This window comes from Bombina bombina, chromosome 6 (assembly GCF_027579735.1).
Source record: "Bombina bombina isolate aBomBom1 chromosome 6, aBomBom1.pri, whole genome shotgun sequence".
In the NCBI taxonomy this organism is placed as follows: Eukaryota; Metazoa; Chordata; class Amphibia; order Anura; family Bombinatoridae; genus Bombina; species Bombina bombina.
Genome location: NC_069504.1, coordinates 328,242,117 through 328,263,003, shown reverse-complemented (window position 1 = coordinate 328,263,003; position 20,887 = coordinate 328,242,117). Strand labels below are relative to the sequence as shown.

Sequence of the window (20,887 nt, the reverse complement as noted above, 5' to 3'; positions counted from 1 at the left end):
AGTTCTACTGAGTGCTGAAATCCCCCATCTTTACACAGTTTCTCATATAGCTATACTGTGGTATTCCCCTTTTTCCTTACTAATTTTGAAGTCATATATATATATATATATATATATATATATATATATATATATATATATATATATATATATATATATATATATAGGTAGAAATATATATTGTACCAAAATACCATCAGATTTATGTAGAAATATTTATTTATGAATAAATAGAACATATTCTGCTATGTAAAGAATATTGGAATGTGAAATATGCATATTTCATATTGGGTCAGCGCACTTGAGAATATGCAATTGGGTTTATGCACAAGTAGGGTGATCTTTCTATCCCTTTAAACCTAAATTTCAAATATAAAATTGAACATTTGGGGTTTTTTCCACCTTTTTGCTCTATTGACTTCGCGCAAGAGTAAAAACTGTTTACTTTCAACTTGTAATTCAAGCTCAACCTGATGCGCACAAAAATCTCAAAGAAATTTGACAGAGGTGTATGCAGAGTATTATTTTTATATATATCAGATCTCAAATATTTTATTTTGATTTGTATGCTTTATAGACTTTAATAGCTATGTAATATTATTGACTGTAACTTTAATGACCATTTCAGTCACATCCAGGTATATTATTTTTATTTTTCCACATCAGTATTACAGCATAGCTGAATTTATAGCAACCTGGAATAAAAGATTGGACTATCTATTAGTGAGTTAACCTTAAGATATAATGTTGTATTTATATGTCCACATAGTCACTAAGCAGAAATATTAGAAAATACCTATGCATTTTTCACTCTAATACAGAGTTCTTCTTTACATGGAACCTAAAAATTTCACAACTGTGGAAAGTAATTATACAAATGTTTAAAATGTATTTCTATTAGTAAGTTTTATTCGTTCTCATAGTATAATTTGTTGAAGAAAATACAATCCTCATGTGTCTGGAGGATTATACAGCAGAAGTTTTGCAAGAATGCTTTTGTGAAATACATTGTGGCAGCAGTGTTTGCAAATTGAATTGCATTGTTAAAAGCATTCTTGTAAAACTGCTGCCATATAGTGCTCCAGATAAATGCATGCTCCTGACCTTACCTACCTGCTTTTCAACCATGAATACCAATGGAACAAAGTAAATTTAACAATAGAAGTAAATTAGAAACATTTTTTTAAATTCTACATGCTGAAAGCATGGGTCCATATCGGCCCCAATGCCTCTGTTTCCCCGCGTGCCTTCAGGCTCGCCGGAAACAGGAGTTAAGAAGGCGCAGTCTTAAGGTCGCTGCCTCTTAACTCATACGCGTCCTCTGAGGCCGCGGTCTGCAATCCGCCTGATTGTGTACGATAGGGTTGATTGACACCCCTGCTAGCGGCCGATTGGCCCCAAATCTGCAGGGGGCAGCATTGCACAAGCAGTTCACTAGAACTGCTTGTGCAATGATAAATGCCGGCAGCATATGCTGTAGGCATGTATCGATGTCCGCTCGCGCATACATAAATCAGCCCCTAAGTCTCACTGAAAATCCATTTTGTTTGAATGTAATAATTTAATTGTTTTTGATTTATAAAACTCTATTGTAATAATTGTTTAAACTTAATGTACATGTAAAAACTTTTTTAAAACCTACAGAATTCATACAGTCTGTTGGATAAGTTTTACTGTTTGTCAGCAAGATTGTGAGGTTCAGTCCCAATTAAGGGTACAATTTATTATAGTGCGAGCGGACATGATAGGATGTAGCGTATCATGTCCGCCGCACATCGATAAATGCCGACAGCATACGCTGTCGGCGTTTATCATTGCACCAGCAGTTCTTGTAAATCGGGCAATCGGCGGCTAGCAGGGGGTGTCAATCAACCCGATTCATATTTCTCAGAGCAGGGGGACAGGTTATGGAGCAGCGATCTTTAGACGGCTGCTTCATAACTTCTGTTTCCAGCAAGCCTGAAGACTCGCCGGAATCACAGGGCATCAAGCTCTGTATGGAGCTTGATAAATTGACCCTTAAGACATAATTTATGATACTTCTTTTTGGGCATCTGCTGAAGTGACTCAAGCACAATTGTAGTATTCATTTCTACAGATTTATATTTTTGCAAGTCTATGGCCCATATTTATCAATTGCCAGGAGGACAAGGCTCACTCACCTTAACCTCTTCCAACCGTCATTGCAGTGAGCGGGCAGCATCCCCTACTAAATCACACAAGCAATTGCTTGTGTAGCCGTACCCCCTGATCTAGAGCAACCTATTGCACTAGAGCAGGGCTTGTCAATTATCCTGATCTAATCAGGATGATTTAATTCTGTGATCCTTGATGTGGCAGAGAGGCTAAGTAGACTTAAGCTACTTAACTAGCATTTTAAGCCCCCTTGTGCCAGCCTGAAACACTTGGCCTTGAGTACATGATAATACAAATACACTAAAGCCAGTAAACTACCTCTGCTCTTTTTGATGTTTTACATAATTGATTTCTTATCTGATATCACAAAAAACCTTCTGCTTCAGACTTTTAAATCTCTTGTTGATAGATCAAGCTGTGTTGGTTAAAGAGGTATAGTCTTATTGGAGTAGTTTTTACATGTAATCTCTGACCTCATGATTGAGATTGTAAATTCTATTATAGTAAATACATATAATGTATTACCATTCTTCATTCACTGATTGTTAGAAGATTATGGTTAATGCAGGAGGTGTATTTTGTGCTGTAGTTGTATCTGTGTTTCAGTACATAGCTGCTAGCAGGGTACAGACCACGGTTAAAGGGACACTGAACCCAAATGTTTTCTTTTGGGATTCAGATAGAGCATGACATTTTAAGCAACTTTCTAGTTTACTCCTATTATCAACTTTTCTTCATTCTCTTGATATCTTTATTTGAAATGCAAGAATGTAAGTTTAGATGCCGGCCCATTTTTGGTGAAAAACCTGGGTTGTCCTTGCTGATTGGTGGATAAATTTATCCACCAATAAAAAAGAGCTGTCCAGAGTGCTAAACAAAAAAAAAAGCTTAGATGCCTTCTTTTTCAAATAAAGATAACAAGAGAACGAAGAAAAATTGATAATAGGAGTAAATTAGAAAGTTGCTTAAAATTGCATGATCTATCTGAATCACAAAAGAAAAAAAATTGGGTTCAGTGTCCCTTTAAGTGTTGCAAGATGATCTGATTATGCCATATTTGATTTAATCACTGATGTAACCAACAAAGACTATTACAGGGCAGTGACCCCCACTTTTACTATTGAGTTTCTTGTGTTTTGTGTGTTTGAATCAAAACGTAACACTGACTTTATCTGTTTTTAACATTAATACATTACTATATACAAATGTAATCTGCTTCACACATGTTCACTTCTGTATTTTCAGTAACACTTAACATTTTTTTTTATTATTTAACTGGAGTAATTGTCTAATATTATTCTGTAGGCTCTGATGTTACTTGTCTTGTTTAGGTGGACAATGTAAAGGATACAAATGGCACTGGGAGAAGACTGAAAGACAGAGAATGCTACAGTATACTTGCATGGATTGCAATAAGAGCTGCCACACAGGTGAATTTTCAATCTTTTGCACTTATCACATTACTTTTTGTAACATTAAAGGGACATGAAACCCACATTTTTTCTTTCATGATTTAGAAAGAGAATGCAGTTTTAAACATCTTTCTAATTTACTTCTATTATCTAATTTGTTTTATTCTCTTGATATTCTTTGCTGAAAAGCATATCTAGATATGTTTAGTAGCTGCTGATTGGTTGCTGCACATATAAGCCTCATGTGATTGGCTCACCCATGTGCATTGCTTTTTCTTCAAATAAGGATATCTAAAAAATGAAGCAAAATAAATAATAGAAGTACATTGTGATGTTGTTTAAATTTGTATGTTCTATCTGAATCATGAAAGAAATATTTTGGGTTTAGTGGCCCTTTAATGCATATTACATAATGTTATCTCAGATGGCCTTTATGTGGTCAATTGCTATTATCTCATCTACATTATATAAGACCTTTCCTACCAGTCTTTCCATAAATAGGTTGTTGGCACGCAAGCATACCGTGTGTTTTGTTTATTATTAGTAAACACTTTTGTAAAGTTTATGGCTCACAGTGCCAATAGGTAGTTCACTTAAATGTTCCATCAAATATCTGCCAGTGCAAGATTGTCTCTTGCATGAAAAGTAAAGGTCAGTTTATTTGTCAAGCTTCCCGAAGCAATTAGAGAAATAACATTTAAGCATTAAGTGTTTGGATTGTGGATGATAAATATAACCTGACAATATCTCATTACTTGGTCTTCACACTATTTTTCACTATATTTAGAGAAGTAAATCTGTTACTTTATTTAAAGGGTTTTACAGTCTGCAGTATTAGAAGTATTTTTAACAGATAAAAAGTAGATGTGAAAAAAATACAGATCCACAGTGACTCTCAAAGAAGCTTTGGGACTGTTATTTTGAAATCATATGCTCAGTTTGCAGTGGTGATAAAATACTTTTATGTGTCTTTTATTCAGAAAGCAATGGTATGAATTGTAAACTGCTGTATTTTTTGTGTTCAAATCCAGATTTTTATTTGAAAAACCAATGAATTCTAAAAAGTCATTACAAACATTTCTGTACAGTCCATCAAAATGCAGAATATTTTGCTTATTGAAAGAAATGAGCTAGGCTTAAAGGCGTTAATCTTCAAGCAACATTTCCAGCATCTGTTTCAGTAGAGAGTCTCTGGGAATGTTTATGATCGCGGCAGATTTTTATGGGTTTGCATAATGTCCTGTTATCAGATTTGGGAAAATTACAACATATTATAGGGTGAAAGCTGTTTTGCTTTTCACAAGATCTAAAAGTTATTTAGCACTATAGAAGATTAGACACAGGAGCATTTGTCAGCACAAAGCTTTCCTATCTGATTTTTTTTTTCTGTCCCACCTGGTATTTTGATGAAGAAAAAAGCCACAGCTCTTCTCTTTAAAAACAAATTTTAAAAAAAATGGCACCTGTATTTTAGTGCTGCCCTTAAAGGGACATAATACTCATATGCTAAATCACTTGAAACTGATGCAGTATAACTGTAAAAAGCTGACAGGAAAATATCACCTGAGCATCTCTATGTAAAAAAGGAAGATATTTTACCTCCTTAGCTCAGCAGAGTAAGTTCTGTTTAAAAATTTATACTTCACCTGCTCTCAGCTGCAGGTAAAAAAAAGAAAAAAATGAAGACATGAGCAGCAGCCAATCAGCATCAGCAGTGCTGAGGTCATGAACTCTTACTGTGATCTCATGAGATTTGACTTAACTCTCATGAGATTTCATAGTAAGCTTCCTTTACCTGATTGGTGAAATAATATGAGAGTTCACGAGGCTCATCCTTTCAGCTGTCCCAGGACAGACATACTAAAAAGCTGCTTAGAAATCCTTTACAATGGGATGTGGCTACTGAGGAACTTTTGAGGTAAAATATCTTTCTTTTTTACATAGAGATGTTCAGGTGATATTTTCTAGTCAGCTTTTTACAGCTAAAGTGTTTAAACATTTGGGTATTATGGCCCTTTAAGTAATCTTTGCCAAAAGAAAGAAGTCATGCATGTAATCGTATTTCTTTAGTTTAGCACTAGTATTGTTAAGATACATTTATACAACTATTTCCAATTTATGCTACAAAAAGCGTAGTGCTTACAAGTCTTTAGGGTCAAATACATGGCTCACAGTAAGGAAATAAAGCAGCCGTTGCTAAAATTATCAGAGCTCACAAGGATAATCATTATGGTTATTACCTAGAGGAACAAGAAATATAATTATAGAATGTCCTTATATAAAGTATATTAATATGTAATAGCTGCAAATAGACATTTTTTGTGCATTACATTCAGGCTTTGGACGACCAAAATGTTAATATATATGTGGTTATCACTAGTTTACTGTGATCTTGCACACAGTTATAAGTGTACAAAACGACATGCTGAGCTTTCTTAAGTTAAGTAAACATAGCTTTCACCAAAGAAAAGATTATTCATAGGGCCCAAATTATCATTGTGCAGGTGGACATGATCAACTGTAGCGTATCATGTCCACCGCACATCGATAAATGTAATATGCTTGTGCAATGCCGCTCCCTGCAGATTTGCGGCTATTCGGTTGTTAGCAGGGGGTGTCAATCAACCCGATTTTATCCGATCGGGCATATCAATGTCTGCCGCCTCAAAGTTTGCGGACGAGTTAAGGAGCAGTGGTCTTACGATCGCTGCGTCTTAACTCCTGTTTCCAGAGATCTGGAAACTACGGGGGTAGATCTCAATATCTATATATTAATATGTATATATATTTATATATATATATATATACATATATATATATATATATATATATATATATATCAAACAGAAAAGGACATAGAAAGCGCTGGTCGCTTTTACATGTATTAATACAATGGAAACAATATGAAAACAATATAGAAACTAAAATAAAGCAAAGTCCCACATAAGTTATGCAGTTATATAAGAACAGCTTGATATGGGATTATATATGCATGTACAGTATGTATTTATGTTCTTATATGCGTAATCCCCTTTTGGGTGTCCACTTACTTTATATTACCCCAATCAATATGAGGTAAGTTTAACGTATCACGGAATCCTCCTTGCAGTAACTCTTATCAGGGCCTCGTTTGTAGTGAAACTTCTTGTCTCCCAGGAATCTCAGCTGTAGAAACTTTCCATTTTAAGGCTGATCACTGAATGTGATCCCCACCGTGCTCATATAAGAGATGAAAGAAAACAGCTGATAGTGTAATATTGTTTAATAAAGTTAAAACATACTCATTAAAATGCTTCTCTCATCACACTTACATTTAAAATTATCACAATATGAAGTATTTGTATAACCCTCTGATGAAGAAGGCCCTTTGAAAGCATAACAGACCTTCAAAACTCGTAAGTGAGAAACGGACTGTGGTCTACTCACATAGAATTCCTGCTTTTAGACTGTTTGTAGTTTTTTTATATTTCTGGCGAACAGAACTGCTAATACCAGGGAGAACCCCTGCACCTTGGGTACTTTTGAGAAAAAGCCACTAGTGGCACCTTCGTTTGTTACTTCTTTTCGGAAGTTGTTATGTGCAATACAATTACCTCATATTGTGAGGATTTTAAATGTGAGTGTGATGAGAGAAGCATTTTAATGAGTATGTTTTAACTTTATTAAACAATCTTACACTATCAGCTGTTTTCTTTCATCCCTTATATGAGCACGGTGAGGATCACATTCAGTAATCAGCCCTAAGATTGAAAGTTTCTACAGCTGAGACATTGGGAGACAAGAAGTCACTACAAACGAGGCCCTGATAAGAGTTACTGCAAGGAGGATTCCGTGATACGTTAAACTTACCTCATACCCACCTAGATTACAAGTTTTGCATTCGTGTTTTATTGCTGAAAAAATGGTAATTTCAGCATTAAAACAGCACCGCAGCCATTACAAGTCTTGTCGGTATAGCTGTACTGCAAGCCTTTTAGCCTGTAATGCAACGTCAGTCCCGCACACATAAAAATTAAGTTTTTCATGGGACTTCCATAGCGCAGCCATTTCCAGTTTTGCGGTGAGGCTAAAAAGCTTGTGTTGCAGCCTATACCGACAAGATCCGTTTCCCAATCTAAAAGCAGTAGTTATGAGTTTTACGCTACAAAACTGTTACATAAAACTTAGCACTTAAGTGTTACAAAGTACACTAACACCCATAAACTACCTATTAATCCCTAAACCGAGGCCCTCCCGCATCGCAAATACTATATTAAAGTTATTAACCCCTAATCTGCCGCTCCCGACATCGCCGCCACTAATAACATTTATTAACCCCTATTCCGCCGCTCCCAGACATCGTCACCATTATAATAAAGTTATTAACCCCTAAACCTCCGCCCTCCCGCATCGCAAACACTATTTAAATATATTTAACCCCTAATCTGCTGTCTGCCCACATCACCCCCACTGTACTAAAGCTATTAAGCCCTACACCGCCGCCACTATAATAAACATATTAACCCCTAAACCGCAAGCGCCACACAACGAAATATACTAAATTAATCTATTAACTCCTAAACCAAAAGCCCTCACATCACAGTGAACTAATTTAAACTAGTAACCCCTAAACCTAACGCCCCCCTAACTTTATATTAAAATTACAATTTCCCTATCTTAAATTAAATTAAAACTTTCCTGTCAAATTAAAAAAACTAAATTTAAACTAACAATTTAACTAATATAACTATTAAACTAAAATTAAACTAACTACCAATTAAAGAAAACTAAAATACACATTAAAACATCCTAACACTACTCTAAAAATTACAAAGTATCTAATTACAAAAAAATAAAAAAGACTAAATCACAAAAAATAACAAACACTAAATTATGAAAAATAACAGTCAGGGTGCCAGGAATCAGACTGAGACGAGAAGTGCAAAAATAATCACACCTTTATTAATAGCAAAAAATAATAAAAAGTTAACAAGTCAAATAACAAGCCAGGAATCAAAACCAGAGCTGGTAGTCAGACGAGCCGAGTCAGGAGCCAAAGTAATTAGTCAGACGAGCCGAGTCAGGAGCCAAATCGAGTAGTCAGACGAGCCGGAATCAGGAACAAGGAGAACAGCAGAGTCAGGAACAAGCCAGGGATCAGAAACCAGGAGGGACGTCAGACAGCCAGGTAATACACAGAAACTGAAACTCACTAACAGGTCTGAGAATGTCATGATCCGGTGTACATGCGCTCAGGACATAGACCCTCGGGGCAGTGGTAGGGATTTGAAGACACCGACCCCTGACCCGGGGAAGAGTATCCTGGACGTGGATAGATGATATTCTGTGATTCATAGTTGCTAGAAGTTATTGTAGAATAAAGGGAGAGTGCAACATTTGTATACAATATAATCTAGCTTCACTGTGACTTATAGTTAGTTAATAGGAGTAGCTGCAGGATTCAATGAGTGGAAAATATAGCAATGTGGAATGTTCAGGCTTCAGAGTAAACTGGTAAAAGATTGACACTTAGATGCAAACTAAGGTTTGTTGCAGGTTCACAGTACATAATATTATATAAAGCTGTATGTCAGTATTAAGCACAGGTGATAAACAAGCTGCAAGTTTAGGCATTAATTACTGTTTGTGCATATATTGAAGAATCACATGAAAGCTTTTAACTGAACACATAGATGCAGAGTTCTGAATATGTTAACATATTTCCAGCAGGATATTTCAGCAATGACAACTTGTAGCAGAGAAATAGTTATAAAGTTCTGAGTAAGATGCTGTTGTTGTAATTAGAGAGTGATGATAACCAAAAGCATACTTGTGAATTATTATAATAAAGTTCAGAGTTTGTTAAGTAGCAGAGTCCAGGAAACAGAATGAAATTATTTAGTCACTTGCGATTTGATGATTTTAAGCATTGGTAATAGAAAATGCTGTAGCTTGAAATAGTTGGTAAATTCATGCAGGAAACAGTCACAGACCTCTGTTGTTCAGGATCACAACTTCAAGGTTAATGCAAAGCACATTAGCCCTGAGAAGACTTAAAAAGAGGCTGAGGGAATCAGGTGCATGAATGATTAATCAGGCAGGCAGGCAAGCTGAATGTAAATACTGCCCAAAACCAGCAGTCAGGGAAGGAAGTCTTAAAGGGATAGTGACATTAGGCTGAGATATGTTACAGAGACAACGCAAGGGCAAAGCATGCTGAACAGAGTCCCTTTAAATAATAAGTGATGACATCATAATTCTGAGACTGCAACCTGTCTCACACGGATGATGTACACCAGTCTAGCCATAAAAGGGAATGCAGGAAATGAGCAGCATCAAACACTATGCACCAGAGTCAGCAAGAGAGGTGAGTAAAATGGCTGCCAGCAGCACATGGCAAACAAAGCAGGGACAAAACCCTGACAGTACCCTATCCTCAACGACACCTCCCACACGGGAGGACAAAAGGCTTATTGGGGAAATGGGCATGGAAGGCACGGAGGAGGGCAGGAGCATGAACATCAGAGGAGGGAACCCATGAATGCTCCTCTGGACCGTAGCCCCTCCAGTGAACCAAATAGTGTACGCGGCCCCTGGACATACAAGAGTCAATAATGCTGCTGACCTCATACTCCTCATTGTTGTCAACCAAGATAGGATGGGGGACGAGGCAACACAGTGGTAAACCGATTACAAACCACTGGTATCAAGAGGGAGACATGAAAAACATTGGAAATGCTCATTGCAGGAGGAAGGTCAAGAGCGTAGGCCACAGGATTGACCCGTCGGAGTATTCGAAAAGGACCAACATAACGGGGAGCCAGTTTATTGGAAGGCACACAAAGGTTAATTTTGCGGGAGGACAGCCAAACTCTCTCACCAACCTGGTAGGAAGGTGCGGGCAGACACCTACGATCAGCCTGGAACGTTTGGCGCTGCATAGAACAATGAAGGCAATCCTGAATCTGCACCCACGTGGAACGGATTTGCCGGAGATGCTCCTCCAAAGCCGGAATACCCTGAGACATGAATGAATCGGGCAACAAGGATGGTTGAAACCCATAATTTGCCATGAACAGGGATAACTTGGAGGAAGCATTAATAGCACTATTACAAGCAAACTCAGCCCAAGGTAACAGTTCAGACCAATTATTGTGGTGATCTGAGACATAGCAATGGAGGAACTGTTCCAGAGCTTGATTAGACCGTTCCGAAGCCGCATTGAATCAAGAGTGATATGCCGAGGAGAAGGAAAGCTGGATCCCCATTTGAGCACAAAAGGAACGCCAACATTTGGAGACAAACTGGCTACCCCGGTCCGACACTATCTCCTTGGGTAACCCATGTAAACGGAAGACCTCCTGGGCAATAATTGAAGCAAGCTCCTGAGCGGTAGGCAGCTTCTTCAAGGGAATGCAATGTGACATTTTAGAAAAACGGCCAACCACCATAAGGATAACAGTATTGCCATTGGAAACAGGGAGCTCGACAATGAAGTCCATAGAAAGATGTGTCCAAGGACACTCACCATTAGCAATAGGTTGAAGAAGACCCACAGGAAGACGTCGAGGAGTCTTATTCTGTGCACAAACTGAGCAGGAGGCAACATATGCAGCAACATCAGAACACGAAGACCTGGCCACCAGAGTTGTCGAGTGACAGACCAAATCATTTGGTTCTTGCCTGGGTGACCTGCGGCTTTAGGATAGTGGTAACTGTGCAAAAGTTTAGTTCAAAGATTCTCAGGAACAAAACACTTACCACTAGGTTTCTCAGGAGGTGCATTGGTTTGTGCAGCCAGGATCTCCTCCCCCAAGGGAGAAGTCAAATTAGTACGTATGGTAGCCAAAATATGGTCAGGAGGTATAACTGGAGTAAGTACATACTCCTCCTTGGACAGAGGCGAAAATTGTCGAGAGAAAGCAGCCCTAACATTCTTACTACCAGGTAGGTAGGAGACCACATAATTAAACAGAGACAAAAATAGCGGCCATCTGGCCTGTCGGGGCGACAAACGTTTTGCTTTAGATAGAAAGTTAAATTCTTGTGGTCAGTAAGAATGAGCAATGGTAAGCTAGTACCCTCGAGAAGATGCCTCCATTCCTTGAGTGCCAAATTATGGCCAATAATTGCACTCCGCTGAAGACAATTTCTTAGTGAAGAAACCGCACGTATGCAAGGAACTGTCAGGCGTAGGAAGTTGAGACAAGAGGGCACTTACTCCAATCTCAGACACATCGACCTCAAGAACAAAGGGGTTAGGATGAGCCAGAACTGGAGTGGCAGCAAAGGCAGTCTTAAGACTATCAAAGGCCTTAATGGCAGTAGGTGGCAGTAGGTGACCAATGGAGTGGATCATTCTCTTTACGGGTCATGTCTGTGATAGGTTTGACCAAGGAAGAAAAGTTTTTAATAAACTTTCTATAGTAATTGGCGAACCCCTAAAAACCTGTGTAACATCAGAACGATGAGCCTCAAGTGTGGGTGAGTGTATGAAAATGTCGTCTAAGTACACCACAACACACTGTTGCAACATATCTCGTAGGACATCATTAATAAATTCCTGGAAAACAGCAAGAGCATTACATAGGCCAAAGGGCATTACAAGATACGCATAATGCCTGCTCCTGGTGTTAAATGCTGTTTTCCATTCGTGGCCCTCATTGATCCTAACAAGATTGTACGCTCCTCTCAAATCAAGTTTAGTAAAGACCGTAGCTCCCTTGAGGCGGTCAAAGAGTTCCGTAATGAGCAGAATAGGGTAAGCATTCTTAATGGTAAGATGATTAAGACCCCTATAATCGATGCATGGTCTTAACTCGCCACCCTTTTTCTTCACAAAGAAGAAGCCAGCCCCTGCAGGAGAGCAGAATTTGCGGATGATCCCCTGTGACAGAGCATCGGCAACATACTCCTCCATAGCATAATTCTCTGCAACAGACAGAGGGTAAACCCGGCCCAGAGGAGGAATGGCTCCGGGTTGCAGGTCTATGGCACAATCGTAAGACTGGTGAGGAGGCAACGTACCGGCACACACCTTGTCAAAAACGTCTAGGAACTCTCGGTACTCCTCTGGCAATTGAGATACCGAAGAAGTGCACAAGACTTTAACTGGTTTCCGAAGACAAGTGGAAACCACGACAACATTTTGGTCCTGCGCCAGTTGAGACTGGGATTGTGCTTTTGGAGCCAGGGATAACCCAGAACAACCGGAAAATGCAGAGAGTTTATCACCTGGAACTGGAGGGTTTCAAAATGGAGAGCCCTAACAGCCATGGATAATGGAGCGGTTTCGTGAGTAACGAGTGCGGGCTGAAGGGGCCTGCCATCAATGGCCTCAATAGCAAGTGGAACGGACCGAGGCAAAACAGGAATGCAGTGCTTTGATATAAAACACTGTCAATGAAATAGCCTGCAGCACCGGAGTCAACAAGAGCCTGAGTTACTATGGAGGAGTCCACCCAGGAAAGGACAACCATGACCAAAGGTTTCTCCTTTAGCGGTTCCGGGGATGAGGATAAACCACCCAAGGTCTGCCCCCAACAGGACCTTAGGTGTGAGCGTTTCCCGGCCGTGTAGGACAAGACTTCAAAAGGTGACCCTGTAACCCACAACAAAGGCAGAGCCCCTCCCTCCTCCTAAAGGCCCTCTCCGCCGCGGAGAGACGCGTGAATCCCAACTGCATCGGCTCAGCAGTACCTGGTGACTTGAGACCAGGAGGCATGGGAGGAGAGGGAGGCATGGGTGGGAACGAACACAACGGAACAGGAGGCTTCCGCAAGCGCTCCTTGAAAGAGGGCCTCTCTCTGTGTCTGATGTCAATTAGGATCAAAAAAGGCACCAATGCCTCGAGATACTCTGCTAAATCTCTGGCAGCAAGCGTACGGAACTCAATGGCATACTGAGCAACAGATCTTGTACCTTGCTGAATGGACATAAGTCTTTTAGCAGCAGAGGAGGAGCGAGTCAGAACATTAAATACCCTTCGAAAGGAGGCCACAAATTCAGGGTAATTTGAAATCACAGGTTTATTAGTCTCCCACAAGGGATTAGCCCAGGCAAGAGCTGTGTCACAGAGTAACAAGATGAGAAATCCCACCTTAGCTCTGTCAGAGGGAAACGCCTGAGGTAACATCTCAAAGTAAATGCCCACCTGGTTCAAAAACCCTCTGCACTGATTAGGATCGCCTCCATGTCGTTGAGGTAGAAGTGCAGAACCAGACATGCTCCTGGTAGGACTCGGTGCAGCAGCGGAAACAGGAGCAGCCATAACTTGCGGGACACTTTGGACCAAATGTGCAGTGTGAGTCAGCAGGGTTTGCAGGGCTAGTGCAAATTGATACAAGCGGTGATCCTGTTCATCCATCCTGGAAATGATGGCAGGTAAAGGTGGATTATTAGCACCATCAGGATTCATGGCCTTTGTGTAATGGCAGGGTGCCAGGAATCAGACAGAGACGAGAAGTGCAAAAATAATCACACCTTTATTAATAGCAAAAAATAATAAAAAGTCCACAAGTCACATAACAAACCAGGAATCAAAACCAGAGCTGGTAGTCAGACGAGCCGAGTCAGGAGCCAAAGCGAGTAGTCAGACGAGCCGGAATCAGGAACAAGGAGAACATCAGAGTCAGGAACAAGCCAGGGATCAGGAACCAGGAGGGATGTCAGACAGCCAGGTAATACACAGGAACTGGAACTCACAAACAGGTATGAGACAACGCAAGGGCAAAGCATACTGAACAGAGTCCCTTTAAATAATAGGTGATGACATCACAATTCTGAGACTGCAACCTGTCTCACACAGATGATGTACACCAGTCTGGCCATAAAAGGGCATGCAGGAAATGAGCAGCATCAAACACTATGCACCAGAGTCAGCAAGAGAGGTGAGTAAAATGGCTGCCAGCAGCATATGGCAAACAAAGCAGGGAAAAAATCCTGACAATAACAAACAAAATTATAAAAAATAAAAAAGAATTACACCTAATCTAATAGCCCTAAAAAAAAATAAAGCCCACCCAAAATTAAAAAAACTAGCCTATCATAAAAGGGCCTTTTGTAGGGCATTGGCCTAAGTTAAACAGCTCTTTTACCTGTATTAAAAAAAAATTACCCCCAACAGTAAAACCCACCACCCAACCAACCCCCCAAAATAAAAAACCTAACTCTAACAAAAAACTAAGCTACCCATTGCCATGAAAAGGGCATTTAGCTCTTTTGCATTGCCCTAATAAGGGCATTTAGCTCTTTTACGAAATGCCCAAACCCTAAACTAAACAAAAAACCCACCCGAAAAAGTTTAAAAAAATCCTAACACTAAACCCTGAAGATCCACTCACAGTTGCTGAAGTCCCGCTTGAAGGATCTTCAATCTGGCAGCTCCCTCTTCATCCAGGCTGCAGGCGGCTCCATCTTCATCCAGACGGCATCTTCTATCTTCATCCCGGCGGTACGGAGCAGGTCCATCCTGAAGACATCCGGCGCGGAGCATCCTCTTCATATGGTCGCCGCTGTATACTTAATCTTCAATGCAAGGGACCAATTCAAAATGGCATCCTTTGCATTCCTATTGGCTGATTTGATTTTGCAAATTCAAATCAGCCAATCGGATGAGAGCTACTGAAATCCTATTGGCTGATCAAATCAGCCAATATGATGAGAGCTACTGAAATTATATTGGATGATTTGAACATTGAGCATTGAAGATTCAGTATACGGCGGCGACTGTATGAAGAGGATGCTCCGCGCTGGATGTCTTCAGGTAGGACCTGCTCCGCACCACCGGGATAAAGATAGAAGACGCCGCCAGGATGAATATAGAAGATGCCGTTTGGATGAAGATAGAGCCACCTGCTGCCTGAATGAAGATGGAGCCACCGGAATCAAGATCCTCCAAGCGGAACTTCAGCAACTGTGAGTGGATATTCAGGGATTAGTGTTAGGATTTTTTAAACTTTTTGGGTGGTTTTTTTTTTTTAGTATAGGGTTTGGGCTTTTCATAAAAGAGCTAAATGCCCTTTTAAGGGCAATGCAAAAGAGCTAAATGCCCTTTTAAGGGCAATGCACATACAAATGCCCTTTACAGGGCAATGGGTAGCTTAGGTTTTTTAGATAGTTTTTTTTATTTTGTGGCTTTAGGTGGTGGGGGTTTATAATGTTAGTGGGTCTTTGTATTTTTTTTTCAGGTAAAAGAGCTGTTTAACTTAGGGTAATGCCCTACAAAATGCATTTTTAAGTAGTTTATTCTAGATTAGTTTTTTTTATTTTGGGCTGTTTTTTTTTTTTTTTTTTAAATGGGTATTAGAATAGGAATAATTTGTATTATTTTTGATAATTTGTTTGTTATTTAGTGTAATGTATTTTTTTTTTTCATTTTGGGGTGGGTTTTTATTTTTAGATTAGGGCTTGGGCATTTCATAAAAGAGCTGAATGCCCTTTTAAGGGCAGGAAAAAGAGCTAAATACCCTTTTAAGGGCAATGCCCATACAAATGCCCTTTTCAGGGCAATGGGTAGATTAGGTTTTACTTTTATTTTGTGGGTTTGGGGTGTAGTGGTTTGTATACTGTTAGGGGGTGTTTGTTTTGTAGAAAAAGGGTTGTTAACTTTAAGGCAATGCCCTACAAAAGGCCCTTTTTAAGGGCCCTTCGGTAGTTTATTCTAGATTAGGCTTTTTTAATTTTGGGGTGTTTTTTTTTTTTTTTAAGGGTATTAAAATATTTTTTATTGTTTTAGATAATTTTGTTTGTTATTTTTTTGTAATGGTAGGTTTTTTTATTTTCTGTAATTTTAGTCGCCTAGATTACGAGTCTTGCGTTAGCCTTAAAAAGCAGCATTGAGAGGTCCCAACGCTGCTTTTTAACGCCCACTGGTATTACGAGTCTGGCAGGTACAGGTGTACCGCTCACTTTTTTTCCGCGACTCGAGCATACCGCAAATCCACTTATGTCAATAGGCCAATAGGATTGAGCTTGCATTTTATTGGCTGATTGGATCAGCCAATAGAATGCAAACTCAATCCTATTTGCTGATTGGATCAGCCCATAGGATTTTGTCTACCTTAATTCCGATTGGCTGATAGAATTCTATCAGCCAATCGGAATTGAAGGGATGCCATCTTGGATGACGTCACTTAAAGGTACCGTCATTTAGTGTTAGTTGTCGGATGGAAGAGGATGCTCCGTGTCGGATGCCCGTCTGGAGGTCCTCTTCTGCCCGGATCGGATGAAGACTTCTGGCCGTCTGGAGGACCACTTCTGCCCAGTTGGGTGAAGACGTCTCAAGGTAGGGTGATCTTCAAGGGGTTAGTGTTAGGTTTAATTAAGGGGGGATTGGGTGGGTTTTAGAGTAGGGTTGGGTGTGTGGGAGGTGGGTTGTAATGTTGGGGGGGGTATTGTCTTTTTTTTACAGGTAAAAGAGCTGATTACTTTGGGGCAATGCCCCGCAAAAGGCCCTTTTAAGAGCTATTTGTAATTTAGTATAGGGTAGGGATTTTTTTTTATTTTGGGGAGCTTTTTTATTTTATTAGGGGGATTATATTAGGTGTAATTAGTTTTAATTTTTTTTAATTATTTTATTATTTTCTGTAATTTAGTGGGGGGGTTTCATACTTTAGTTTATTTAATTTAATTGTAATTAATTGTAGTTAGTTTAGGTAATTAATTTAATTATAGTGTAGTGTAAGGTGTAATTGTAACTTAGGTTAGGGTTTATTTTACAGGTAAATGTGTACTTATTTTAACTAGGAAGTTATTAAATAGTTAATAACTATTTAATAACTATTGTACCTAGTTAAAATAAATACAAACTTGCCTGTAAAATAAAAATAAATCCTAAAATGGCTACAATGTAACTATTGGTTATATTGTAGCTATTTTAGGGTTTATTTTATAGGTAAGTATTTAGTTTTAAATAGGAATTATTTAGTTAATAATAGTAATTTTATTTAGATGTATTTAAATTATATTTAAGTTAGGGGGGTGTTAAGGTTAGGGTTAGACTTAGATTTAGGGGTTAATAACTTTATTATAGTGGCGGCTACGTTGGCGACGGCAGATTAGGGGTTAATAAGTGTAGTTAGGTGGCGGCGACATTGGGGGCGGTAGAGTAGGGGTTAATAAATAAAAGTAGGTGTTGTGATGTTGGGGGCAGCAGATTAGGGGTTCATAGGGATAATGTAGGTGGCGGCGGTGTCCAGAGCGGCAGATTAGGGGTTAATATTATGCAGGTGGTGACGATGTTGGGGACGGCAGATTAGGGGTTAATAAGTGTAAGATTAGGGGTGTTTAGACTCGGGTTCATGTTAGGGTGTTAGGTGTAGACATAAATGTGTTTCCCCATGGGAATTAATGGGGCTGCGTTAGGAGCTGAACGCTGCTTTTTTGCAGGTGTTAGGTTTTTTTCTGCCGGCTCTGCCTCATTGATTCCTATGGGAAAATCGTGCACGAGCACGTTTTGCCAGCTCACCACTACCGTAAGCAGCGCTGGTATTGAGTTGAGATGTGGAGCTAAATTCTGCTCATGCCGGGTTTAAAAAAAAAAACGCAATACCAGCGTTACTTTAGGTGAGTGGTGAAGGAAAACTGTGCGTTAGCCACGCACACCATTACCGACAAAAACTCGTAATCTAGCCGAGTGTTTTTTATTTTTTTTAATGGTAGGTTTTAGTGTAAGGCAGGTTAGGTTTTATTTCACAGGTAAGTTTGTATTTATTTTAACTAGGTAGTTAGTAAATAGTTAATAACTATTTACTAATTAGTCTACCTAGTTAAAATAAATACAAATTTACCTGTGAAATAAAAATAAAACCTAAGCTATCTACAATATAACTATGTCGGGAAGTGGCGGAATAGGGGTTAATAGATTTATTATAGTGTGGGCGATGTCGGATTGCAGGGGAATAGGGGTTAATAACTTTAGTATAGTGGCGGCAGATTAGGGGTTATTAGCTTTATTTAGGTGGCTGCAGTATCGGGAGCGGCAGATTAGAGGTTAATAACTTGATGTAGGTGTCGGCGATGTTGGGGGCAGCAGATTAGTGATGTTTAGACTCTGGGTTTATGTTAGGGTGTTAGGTTTAAACTTTACTTTTTTTCCCATAGACATCAATGTGGCTGCATTATGGAGCTTTTATTTCCGAGATCGCAGGTGTTAGGCTTTTTTCTGACCCGCTCTCCCCATTGATGTCTATGGGGGAAGCGCGCACAAGCACATCAAAACAGCGCTTGGATTGTGTGCGGTATGGAGCTCAACACAAGGCGGCTGTTTAAAAACTTTTAATTGCTGAGCTATAGAGGTTTATTTAATGCAACTTTTGTTGCATTTGTTCATTTCCCTATAGTGTGCATAACTCGTAATCTAGGTGATGGATTGGGGTAATATTAAGTAAGTGGACACCCAAAAGGGGATTAATGAAGAGGATACGCATATAAGAATATAAATACATACATGCATATATAATCCCATATCAAGCTGTTATTATATAACTGCATAATTTATGTGGGACTTTGCTTTATTTTAGTATATATATATATATATATATATATATATATATATATATATATATACAGGGAGTGCAGAATTATTAGGCAAGTTGTATTTTTGAGGATTAATTTTATTATTGAACAACAACCATGTTCTCAATGAACCCAAAAAACTCATTAATATCAAAGCTGAATATTTTTGGAAGTAGTTTTTAGTTTGTTTTTAGTTTTAGCTATTTTAGGGGGATATCTGTGTGTGCAGGTGACTATTACTGTGCATAATTATTAGGCAACTTAACAAAAAACAAATATATACCCATTTCAATTATTTATTTTTACCAGTGAAACCAATATAACATCTCAACATTCACAAATATACATTTCTGACATTCAAAAACAAAACAAAAACAAATCAGTGACCAATATAGCCACCTTTCTTTGCAAGGACACTCAAAAGCCTGCCATCCATGGATTCTGTCAGTGTTTTGATCTGTTCACCATCAACATTGCGTGCAGCAGCAACCACAGCCTCCCAGACACTGTTCAGAGAGGTGTACTGTTTTCCCTCCTTGTAAATCTCACATTTGATGATGGACCACAGGTTCTCAATGGGGTTCAGATCAGGTGAACAAGGACCTGTTTATACCCTTTCTTGCCAGCCACGCTGTGGAGTACTTGGACGCGTGTGATGGAGCATTGTCCTGCATGAAAATCATGTTTTTCTCGAAGGATGCAGACTTCTTCCTGTACCACTGCTTGAAGAAGGTGTCTTCCAGAAACTGGCAGTAGGACTGGGAGTTGAGCTTGACTCCATCCTCAACCCGAAAAGGCCCCACAAGCTCATCTTTGATGATACCAGCCCAAACCAGTACTCCACCTCCACCTTGCTGGCGTCTGAGTCGGACTGGAGCTCTCTGCCCTTTACCAATCCAGCCACGGGCCCATCCATCTGGCCCATCAAGACTCACTCTCATTTCATCAGTCCATAAAACCTTAGAAAAATCAGTCTTGAGATATTTCTTGGCCCAGTCTTGACGTTTCAGCTTGTGTGTCTTGTTCAGTGGTGGTCGTCTTTCAGCCTTTCTTACCTTGACCATGTCTCTGAGTATTGCACACCTTGTGCTTTTGGGCACTCCAGTGATGTTGCAGCTCTGAAATATGGCCAAACTGGTGGCAAGTGGCATCTTGGTAGCTGCACGCTTGACTTTTCTCAGTTCATGGGCAGTTATTTTGCGCCTTGGTTTTTCCACACGCTTCTTGCGACCCTGTTGACTATTTTGAATGAAACGATTGATTGTTCGATGATCACACTTCAGAAGCTTTGCAATTTTAAGAGTGCTGCATCCCTCTGCAAGATATCTCACTATTTTTGACTTTTCTGAGCCTGTCAAGTCCTTCTTTTGACCCATTTTGCCAAAGGAAAGGAAGTTGCCTAATAATTATGCACACCTGATATAGGGTGTTGATGTCATTAGACCACACCCCTTCTCATTACAGAGATGCACATCACCTAATATGCTTAATTGGTAGTAGGCTTTCGAGCCTATACAGCTTGGAGTAAGACAACATGCATAAAGAGGATGATGTGGTTAAAATACTCATTTGCCTAATAATTCTCCACTCCCTGTATATATATGTATATGTATATATGTGTGTACAAAGTAGAATACCTCTACAACTTGTGTAGCTTTTTGGTATAGGGTGCGCAAAAACGTATAATGTATATATATATGCATACACAATATTAATATAGACGTGGTGTGCTAATATATGCAAAGATAAGTACACACACACACACATATATATATATATATATATATATATATATATATATTCTGAAGACGTGGGAAAAGGAGTTATGAAGAGATGAGTATATA

At 39.3% G+C, this 20,887-nt stretch overlaps 1 protein-coding gene across 1 annotated transcript in view; it reads left to right on the top strand.

Moving 5' to 3' along the window:
* The window catches only part of CFAP54 (cilia and flagella associated protein 54), a 901,430-nt gene that overhangs the window by 780,102 nt on the left and 100,441 nt on the right, over window positions 1-20,887 (top strand). Inside the window, exon 67 of the mRNA XM_053719246.1 lies at window positions 3,468-3,566. Within this exon, the coding sequence (XP_053575221.1) occupies window positions 3,468-3,566 (99 nt within the window). The remainder of the gene's footprint in view (window positions 1-3,467; window positions 3,567-20,887) is intronic.